Here is an 11,001-nt window from a genome sequence, read left to right as displayed (position 1 = left end):
GTTTGTCATTTGTCATCGCGTATCTGCGGGTGTGTTATGAAACTCCTCACACTGATTTACTCTCCTTAATTACAACAGACTTCAAAGGACCCAAAAATGCACCTTCATAAAACTTATTTTTTATGTCTAACCCTAAATGTGTGTTTTAATGGCATTGGTTCAGTTTGGGTTCAGTAAGATTTTTTTAAGGAAATAAATCAATTCTTTATTCAGCAAGGACACATTAAATTGATCAAAAGTGACAGCAATGACATTCATAATGTTGCAAAAGTTTATATTTAAAATAAATGCAGTTCTATTGAACTTTCTATTCATTAAAAAATCCTGAAAAAAAATATTAAGAATTGGTAACATTGATAATAATCAGAAATGTTTCTTGAGCAGCAAATCAACATATTAGAATGATTTCTTAAGATCATGTGACACTAAAGACTGGAGTAATGATGCTAAAAATTCAGCTTTGCATCAAAGGAATAAATTATATTTTACAATATATTAAGATTAAAAAATATTTATTATTTATTTATTATAAATGTATTATTATTATTTTAAATTGTAACAAATAAAATAAAATGTAACAAATAAATGCATCTTTGGTCAACAATAGAATACATTACAAAAAACATCTGTGTGTATGTGTGCAGGATTTGGGAATGGACTACTATGTGATCGGAGAGTCGTTTGAGACGTCTGTGCCGTGGGACAGGTAAATGTGTGATGCGATGCTTTGCCCTGTGCACTTTCTGTTTGTCGCCCACTGCTGCCCACACTCTTAGACACTTCTGTTGTCTCTGTCTGAATGGTTTGGTGGAGGTGGGAAGGTTTCAAGGACACAAAGCCAAAGAAAAAACTTGAACTCCCACAGAGACACAGAAACTTTCAGACTTCATGTGAACCTGAAATTCTGGCTCTTAGTATTAACACAGATTATAAACTAAAAGCAGTCAAGTGTGCAACATACATGTGAACCCAATACAATTTAAAAACATCCCAAGACTCATCTCATGAAGTTGGTTGAGTGAATGTTTAGAGTGAGAAGAAAAGACAAAAAGCTCAAATGTAAGCGTGTTTTACATATTTGTTTTCTTTTGTGTGTTGTGCTATTGTACTGTTTTTTTTTTTGTGCTATTTATTTATTTAGTTATTTAATAGTCTTAACTTTAATAATTTCACTATTTTGAATGTTAGTAATAGTAAAGAGTGAATAGGTGGGTTAATTTTTGGCCACTTCTGTATTCAGTATTTGTCTTTTTTTTGTCTCTCTTTCAGGGTTTTGGACTTGTGCAGAAATGTGAAGGAGAGGATTGTAAGAGAGTGTAAGGAGAGAGGAGTACAGTTCCCTCCGCTCTCCACATGCAGGTACACACACACACACACATCTATCTTTCTGACCTTTGACATGCTGTCCATAAATAAGCACCTAGCAATCATCTGGAATATTAACATATAGTGTTATGTTTAATAAATTACCCACAAGGCCATAGCAATGTTGGTGGCAACTTCAGTTAATTGTAAAAATCTAGTTTGACGCAATTTGATATATTGAATAGTGAACTCTGTTCATTCTGATCTCACCTTTACCGTCTCACACACAGAAAAAGAGGGAGATTTGGACTGAAGTGCATTTCTCAGTCATTAATTTCCTGTCTTTGGCTATCCAGCTGCGTGTGACATGATTGATGGGGCCATTTAACCTCTGCAAGATCAGATAGCACAAACTCACAGCCCTTAAACTTTCACTGTCTCAAAGTCAAGGGTCACAAAGGCAGGCCCGAGATAGAAAGCATGTCAATGTCCCTCTCTTTCTTTTTGTGTCTTTCTGTGGGCATGAAAGATCCCGCAGAAGCCGTAAATCTGATTTAGCAGGAAGACCGTTAAGATAACTGATTATAGAAACATCAAACTCTACTGATCCTCTTGGAAATCAGTGATTAGAGGTGTGTATACCAACAGATAAATAGAAAACTAAATGAAATTGAGCAAAAATTGATTTATAGTTTAATTTTGATTTTTAGTTGAACCTTTTTGTCTTCCTTAGTCAAATAAAATCTATATTTTGTAATATATTTGTATCATGATTGTGAAAATGAACTGTACAATTTATTTTGCATGCTTTTTGTGTACCATTGATGGAGAATGGCTATAAATCTTGCCAGAAATTAACAACTAACTGATGTATAATAACTAGCTACATTTTGTCCAGCTTCTTCGTTTCTAGGAAACCCAACAACTTGAAATCAGTGCATAGATTTTGTGTAATGTACATAATTATGTAATCATTGTACACGATTATATAAATGTTCATAATTATATAAAGTGCGCTCAGTATTTTTAATTAAAAGGTAAATTAAAAATAATTTTAAGACAACAGATATTTTAAAATATTAAATATATATATATAAAAAAAATAATCATGGCTGACTGCTAATGGCACATTTCTGCATCTGTAACTGAAAAAATAACACTGTTGCATGATGCTACATCCACACCACTAGGTGTCAGTATAAGATGACGGCATATCGGCCAGTGCAGTATAACAAAATGTTGCTGAGTGCATCTTTAAGTAGGAACTTCCCAGAAGAACTTGAAATCATTGTAACTTGATTTTTAAAAAAAAATCTGTTTCCCTCTTTCTAGAGTTACACAGACGTATGACGCAGGTGCTTGTGTGTATTTCTATTTTGCCTTTAATTACCGGGGTCTGAGTGATCCAGTTCACGTCTACGAACAAGTGGAGGTAAGTACAGTATTGAAAAGTATTGAGTATTCCTCAATATTCACCTGTTAATATATTTCTCAGTTTTAAAGCCATCACAATATACTGTTTCAGCTGTAGGTTTCGTGGACTTCTCTTAAATTTAAAACAAATAATTGGTTCCATTTTTAGGCTTGAAATAAGTGGATATTGAGAATTTGTTTCTTTTTTTTCGCATTTGTTATGTAGCATGCAGCCCGGGAGGAGATTCTGGCCAACGGAGGAAGTCTGTCTCACCACCATGGAGGTGAATTTCATCACACATCACCTGAAATAAATGAATATATTCACTCACTCTGATCTCTACTGAACAGAACATATATAGTACTCGGCCTCTAGACTCAGCAATTCAGCTTTTTAGAGAATTGCAGAGTTTGGGGCAGTGGTTTGTCCTGGTTTATTGGATCTGAAACACATGCCTTATCTACATTACCATCCGCCTGCTGCTAGCTAAACATCACCACACTCATTAATCACAGCCACACACACACACACACACACTTTTATAATGCAAAGAAGAGAGAAAAATTATTTTTAAATGACGTGCAGGTGATTTTTAAGTTTTGGATGAACTATACCTTTAAAATGAGAGAGGAAATGGTGAGCTGATATTTATAAAGTTTCCTGACTGCGATCTAAATGAAAGAAAGCCATGTTGTGTGTGTGTGTGTGTGTGTGTGTGTGTGCTGGGGGAGTTCTCTGTAATTGTGATTAATAGCTGTACTGCGGTACTATCTGCCTGCCGACAGGCCCTTTTGTCTACACACAATCACAGCATGACAAATGAAGTGTGTGCGTGTGTATCTGGAAAAACAGATGTAGCCTGGGCTTGCGAGGTAGGAGGGCGCAGGAGAGAAAGGCACAGTTTACTAACCTGTGTTTACTGCAGGTCAGAGCTGTGAATGCATCCAAGCACATTTGCCAGACCTCCACTCGCTTTAAACACAAGTGCACACCGTTTCTTTGTTACACGTTGGCCGTGTGTACACATATCTAAGCAAACTAAACCAATAAAAAGATGCCCTTTGCACTTTAAAAGGACGTTGTTAAACAGATAAACGGTTAAAATAGATTTGCTGCTCTGTTAGAGATAGAGTTAAAAAGAGACCGCACACACAGCCTTTAGGGAGAGCAAGATGGAGAATGGAAAGAAGTAACGATTTCTGATTCATTAATGAGTCATTTTTTAACGGACTCCTTTTCAATGATTTGGTCAAACCAATTTGCAACGCATTTGTTATCTGACTGTATAACTTTGGTAGGAAGTGGCTGTCATATTGAAAATATTGACAAAACAACACTGGACGTAATCGATGTAAACTAGTTAATGTTTAATACTTAACACTATGGATTTGTTAAAACAAGTAACCCTAGCAAACAGAACTAACTAAACATTTATTACAAACTACAAAACGTTTAAAATTGCTCAAATTAATCAGTGAATCATTTGTAAGCAGTTAATTGAATTGAACGGTTCAAACTAAACTAGCAACCCTACCAACAGAAGTAACTGAACATTTGTCACTACAAAAATTAAGGGCTTCTGAGGACTTTTTAAAAGTAATTACTCAAATTAATCAATGAATCATTTGTGTATTTCAGCTGTTCATTGAAGTGAACTGTCCAAATGAACCTAGCAACCTTATCAAACAGAACTAACTAAACATTTATTTCACTACAAAAAAATGGCTTCGTAAAATATTTTGGAAGTAATGACTCAAGTGAATCAGTGAATCATTTGTGTATTTCAGCCGTTCATTGAAATGAACTGTCCAAATGAACCTAGCAACCTTATCAAACAGAACTAACTAAACATTTATTTCACTACAAAAAAATGGCTTCGTAAAATATTTTGGAAGTAATGACTCAAATAATTCAGTGAATCATTTGTTTGTTTGTTTACTTTGTGTTCATTGAAATTAAACAACCAAGCAAACCTAGCAAACAGAACTAATACAAATTTAACTACAAAAAAGAAGGGCTTCCGAGAACATTTTGAAAGTAATGATTCATGAATCATTTGTGAGTTGTGAAATGAACTGTCTAAACGAACCGATTCACTAAAGTGAATAAAAAATTCCAGCGCTCACCAGAACATCTATCATCTCTGCTGCCCATCATCTCTAGTAGTAGTGATATGTTTTAGACTAATGTGACCACTACGAAGTACAACATTTTATTTTTTTGGTGCCGTGACCCGGATTCTAAGAATTCTTGTTGGACTTCGCTGCAGGAGTTTTGTTTTTTGGGTTTGTTTGTTTGGCACCAGGCAGATATGCTTAAAGATTTCTTCTGAGCTGATCCCAGAGCACAGCATGTGTAAACGCACGCCTGAGGATAGTGTAGGAGTACGAACAGCATGTGCATGTTTGTGCAGGTGAAGACCAGGGGTTATAGGGGAAATGAGTGCATCAGCCCTAAACACACTCAGACCACTTCCGCTTTATTCAGCCATTATTGGACACACACATCTATGCTTTTGTCTCTGGCTTGATTTTTTTGCATGTCTCAGCTGTGTGAAAGTGGTTATGAGAGATGAATAGTGACAGGATAGTGATGGAAAGAGAGCGCGGGAATATGGGCTGATGGCGAGATGATAGATGTGTAAATTATCTCCGTGATGGAGGCAATGATGCAGTCATGCCTCCTTCTGTTTCTGTCTGCCGCCCAGCAGAGACACGAATACACCACTGGGGGTTTGAGGAAGGGCCAATGTGCTCCCCTCCTGATTGGCTTGCTGTGTGTTCGGTGGGCCGGCCGTCTGTTCTTTCATCCAAGATGACTGGCTCTGTTGCCGCAAGACCTATTTGCATATGTATGAGAGAGTCCCAGATTGGGGTGTTGCTAATAGCGAGCTGCCCTTGCCCCAAACCCCGCCTCCTTCTCAAACAGTAACGTATTATGACGAAATGCCGTCTGCTCGCTTATCAATCATATTAAACGTGTGAGACAGAAAGAGAGAGGAGACGGGCACATCAAGGTTCCCTAAACTGCTGCTCTCACAAACAATATGTACACTCATAAAGGACATATCATAGTTTTAATGATGTGGGAAAGAAATCATTATTATATTATATTATATTATATTATATTATATTATATTAATTATATTATGTTATATTATATTATATTATATTCTTGTTGGAAATTGGTTTTAGTTTTTATTATCCGTTAAGAGAATTTCAAGTGTGACTTTTGCTGATAAAACCGATTATTATTAATTTGATTTTTTTTTTTTTATGTAAATGTATCTGCATTGGATGATACTGGATTATTGTTTATGCTCATTTCCCCTATTTTTGTATTTAAATTACTTTTTCCTTCATCTAACACTTAAAGTTCACAATAATTATATAATAATGATGTAGTAATAATAACAACAACAATAGTAATAATGACTTGATAATTTAATGACGATTTAATAATAATGATTTAATAGTCTTTAATAACACTGTTTAATGTAATCTTTAACAAATCTTGAAATTAATATCCATTTTCAAACTAAAATATAATATTGTGATGCCTAAATTCTCTTGAAGCGTTTAAATCGAGTGTTTTATTTATTAATTAATTTATTTGTAACAAATTTGTGTAGAATTTGAATATCAGCCATTTATTGGTCACAACTTGAAATTAATTATCAGCTTATAGGTTTTAATATCGTGATTAATAGAGTTATGCTCAGAACAGCACCCTGGCAGCTACCCACAATTCATTTTATTCATTTATTTTATGATTGAGTGTCATAACATTTTTTTGAATTGTGGTTACAAGTAGTTTTGATATGTTGTTTGGTATTGCTTTATTTTTTAATGATTCTTTTTTTGGTAAAGTTGTGTGATCATTTAGTTGACGTTGATGTATGTTGGGTGGAAGCTTGTGGTATTTAGTCTGAAGACGAGAGAAGCAGACAAACAGACAGACAGAGGAAGAGTTTCTCTTTCTCCGCTGGGAGCGCAGGCAGCTTAATGAGTTTGATAGTCTGCTGCTCTCCATAAATCACATCATGCAAAACATCTCAGCGTTTCAGCAGTGCCGCCCACCCCACAACATCCATCATCCACTGCTTACAGCCGCTCGCACACGAGAGCCATTCACGTCCTGCTGTCTGCCACACACGTCTGCTCAATCCCTCTCTCTCTCTCTCTCTCTCTCGCAGTGGGAAAACTCCGGAAGGAATGGATGAAAGAGAGCGTGTCCGGCGTGGGGCTCGGCATGCTCAAGTCGGTGAAGGAGTATGTGGACCCCCAGAACGTTTTTGGCAACAGAAACCTGTTGTGATTCACTAACATTCTGTATCCGCGCATTTTCTATCATCATCTAGTAATATTTGATTTGAACTTCATAGTCCTGTCTTTTTCTTGGTGTGTGTGCACACACTAATACGATAAACCACTCCTCTGTTTCCCATTAACTCGGTCCTCTTATTGTCACCTTTGACCTCATCTTTAGTGAGGTGGTCACGTGACTTCAGTTCTCGGCGGTCTTCCTGATTGAACAGGTTTTTGATACTGTAACGTCTGGATGCTTCTGTGTCTGGCACTACATGTTGTGTTTGGGACATTAGCAGTAACTGAATTATGCTTTTAAAAGCTGTGCCTTCTGTCCGTCTGTCTGTCTGTCTGTCTTCCACTCCTCTTTCTGAGTGGCTAAACGTTTACTGTCTTTTATCCTCTCTTCCTTACTGTACTTTTGCCTTTTCTATTCGCCTGTCAAACTAGGTGTATTATAATTTTTGGGTGAATCTCATAAAAGAAATGTTCTATTTGTATATGAAAAAAATACATAAAGACAATGGAGACAGGTTTTTTGGCCCATTAAGACCACTTAAAAATCTGCACAATTTCCCACCAAATCTCACTGCATTAACATATATAAAAATCTTACAGTAATTAAAATAATTACAATTATTCATATTACAAAAAATGAAAATGGGGGAATATGCTTAACTGTAATAAAAAAATCTGTCTCAACTAAAAATAAATGCTTCAAAATTCTCAATTTTCTTGACGCAAAATATATTTTTTACACTTTATAATAAGGTTGTATTCACTAACATTAGTTAATGCAATATTGACATGAACAAACAATAAACAATACAGATATTATTATTAATTAATTTCCACATATACATTTTAACTGAGATGTATGTGTATTTTAAATATGTATGTGTGTATACGTATATATTGACAGATATAGATATATACAGATATATAGATATGCAATATTGACATGAACCAAGAATTATAAATGCTGTAAAACGTACCCCCCCTTTATGGTACCATGCATTAACGAATCTATGTGACCCAACTTATTGTAAAGTGTTACTTTTTTCTCTCTCTCTTATGGAGATGGAATATGATCTGGACATTTTTGTGAGATTTATCCTTTTAAGAGGTGCAGTTTGTGTATTGAGCCAGATCTGCTGAAAGCTCCCCCTGTAACTGTGGGGTTTAAAAGAGATGTTGTCTTCAAGCTTGTGGTCTGGCTGACAGAGGTTTTGGACGGAGTGGATTTGGTTTGGCTTGATCATCTGAATGATCTGCATCAAATGTCTCCTTGTGTTTCTACCAAAGACTGTCAGCATCTCTTCAGCCACACACATCTGTTCGTCCTGTATATAAACATGGTTTGAAGAGCATGTTCACCGAAGATCCATCATGATAAATTGTATTTTTTTAACACAACATATGCAAAAAGCCAGAGATGATCTAAACTGGGATCTAAAACATTATATGTGACTGTTACATCATTCGATTTGTATGCATTCAACATTGAGGAAAAATAAGTGTGGCTTACTTATCTGTTGTCAGTTTGCACAAGTGGTTTGACTTGTGTATGTAGGGCAGGGGTGCCCAAACTCGGTCCTGGAGGGCCGGTGTCCTGCAGAGTTTAGCTCCAACTTGCCTCAACACACCTGCCTTTAAGTTTCTAGTATGCCTAGTAAGAGCTTGATTAGCTGGTTCAGGTGTGTTTAATTGGGGTTGGAGCTAAACTCTTCAGGACACCGGCCCTCCAGGACCGAGTTTGGACACCCCTGATGTAGGGCATGCTTGCTTTCAAAGAAATAGTTCACTTAAAACAGGAAATGTTCTCATTATGTACTCGCCCTCGTGTTGCTTCAAATTGAATGACTTTCTTCTGTAGAACACAAAATGAGATGTTCGGAAGAATGTTCATGCTGCTCATTTCCAGACATCGGAAACATTATGGAAAGAGATCAAAAGTAGTCCAAACAGTTAAAGCATTATATTCCAAGTCTTCTGAAGTCATATGACAGCTTTATATGCTCCAGTTGCAATCATTATTTATTAAAATCAACATGTTATGAGACACATGACCACTGCCGATGATAGCAAACCTGGTGCACATTAACACATTATTTGAACATGTGCAAATTGAGAGTTACTGCTGACACTTCCATGGTGCTTTTTTTTAATTCACTTTCAATACGCTGAAAAAAAAAAAGCAGCATGAACATTCAGTGCAATTTTTGTGTTTGATTTTGGAACAACATGGCATTGAGTTTGGACCTAATGATGACAGTTTTTATTTTCAAGTGAACTGTTCCTGTAGGCTACTAGTCATGCAGACCTTAAACTCTGCTGCTGTTTGAAGAAATAGACACAGCCGTTTAAAAAACGGATTAATTTAGTGTCTTTAAAGGGATAGTTCACCTTCCGTTGCTGGTCCCCATTGACTTCCATAGTATGGAAAAAAAACACTATGCAAATCAATAGGGACGAGCAACTGAAGGTGAACTGTCCCTTTAACAGTGTGTATCCTGTTCAACAGGGCTTAGACTTCTCACTTTACTACAGTGGCACTTTTGTAAAACATTTAAGCCTAAACAAATAATCCAATAGCCTTGCAGGGTCTTTATTTTCAGACGTCCTGCCCACTGCCTCTCCTCGAGACTGTCAAACGGGGCTGTGATGTTCAGCAGAGCTTTTTCACCGCTTTCCCAAATGACACTACCATTTATTAAGTGTCAGAGGAGCTTTTTTGTGTGTGTTTGGAATCCATCTGTTTCTGAACTTTTTTTTGTGTGTTGCTGAAACGCCGAAATGAAGGATCAGACGAGGTTTCGTTGCCCCTCGGAGTGATTCCTGAATGGTTTCATCATCAAACTTCTCACGTTTCACTTAAAAAACAACAACAGCCGTATTAAAAGATTTCAATCTGAATATGATGAAAGCTCCCTTGTTTTTCCACAGATTTTCTGGTCATGCGTTTAATATGAGAGTAAATTTTGTCAAAGCTGTTTGTGCAATAAATGAACCGAACATGTCAGAACATTTTAGATCTTATGTCCTGCCATTATTGCAAATGTCATATTAAGTTTATTTTTCTGTCTGTCCAATCAGAGCTCTTGTCTGAAAAGCACACTTTCTCTTCCTGATCGCTTCATAGTCTGAAAAACAATTTTCCAGTATGTGTAGTATACATGCAGTCCCCCAACACAGTGCACTCAGCCTGATCTTTCATTTCCAGGGTGACGAATGTACCAGAAAACCAGACTTGTAACATCTTTCTTGATCGATTATTTGCTGCCCAACACTTACTATGTTTTATTCACAAAATTAGTTTAAAAATAATGTTGTTTCTGAGATGACAAAAATGTATACTGCAAATGTATTTAATATTTTGCATACTCCTTTTTTTTAACTTATTTTCTGTATTGTTTATATTATTAAACAGTAAGGTGTAAGGAGGACATTTAACATATAGTGAAATAATAAACATTAAATACACAATATTTATTAAAAAGTTATTCAACTAAAATATTAATATTCCTCCAGCAAATATAGTCCCTCTAGATAGATATAGTCATAATTGTTACTATATTGTGTCGACCAATCAGCATCCAGGATCTGTACATTTTTGGTATGGAATACTGTGCATAAAGCAATACTCCTCAGAATGCCTTAAAATTATTTAAAATAAATTAAGTTCTAAAAATATATATATAAATATATATATATAATATATGTCGTGTGTGTATAGGCTATATATATATAATTTTGTTGAATTTGCGACCAGTACAGCCGTGCTATGTAGAGTACGCAGTTTGCGTAGGGCACTAAAAAACTTTCCATCCTAATTTTACACTCTAAAAAATGCTGGGTTATTTCAACCCAACTTTGGGTCAAATATGGACTAACCCAACAGTTGGGTTAAATTTTTACATTAAATTTTTAACCCAAAAGTTGGGTTAGTCCATATTTGACCCAAAGTTGGGTTAA

At 35.8% G+C, this 11,001-nt stretch overlaps 1 protein-coding gene and 1 long non-coding RNA gene across 2 annotated transcripts in view; both read left to right on the top strand.

The window, feature by feature from the left end:
* Positions 1-7,780, top strand: part of LOC107671268 (alkyldihydroxyacetonephosphate synthase, peroxisomal-like) — a 42,477-nt gene extending 34,697 nt beyond the window's left edge. Inside the window, exons 15-20 of the mRNA XM_016464164.1 lie at positions 8-29; positions 645-706; positions 1,270-1,359; positions 2,638-2,737; positions 2,945-3,002; positions 6,915-7,780. Coding sequence (XP_016319650.1) covers positions 8-29; positions 645-706; positions 1,270-1,359; positions 2,638-2,737; positions 2,945-3,002; positions 6,915-7,036 — 454 coding nt within the window. The 3' untranslated portion in view covers positions 7,037-7,780. The remainder of the gene's footprint in view (positions 1-7; positions 30-644; positions 707-1,269; positions 1,360-2,637; positions 2,738-2,944; positions 3,003-6,914) is intronic.
* Positions 7,781-9,284: 1,504 nt separating this feature from the next.
* LOC107671310 (uncharacterized) lies at positions 9,285-10,051 on the top strand. Its single transcript, XR_001632186.1, has 2 exons — positions 9,285-9,314; positions 9,512-10,051. It is a non-coding gene; the product is annotated as an uncharacterized LOC107671310 (long non-coding RNA).
* The last annotated feature ends 950 nt before the right edge of the window (positions 10,052-11,001 follow it).

Source organism: Sinocyclocheilus anshuiensis, unplaced genomic scaffold, assembly GCF_001515605.1.
Source record: "Sinocyclocheilus anshuiensis isolate Anshui unplaced genomic scaffold, SAMN03320099.WGS_v1.1 scaffold284, whole genome shotgun sequence".
Lineage (NCBI taxonomy): Eukaryota > Metazoa > Chordata > Actinopteri > Cypriniformes > Cyprinidae > Sinocyclocheilus > Sinocyclocheilus anshuiensis.
The sequence above is the reverse complement of the archived record's forward strand: the minus strand, read 5'-3'. Positions and strand labels throughout refer to the sequence as shown.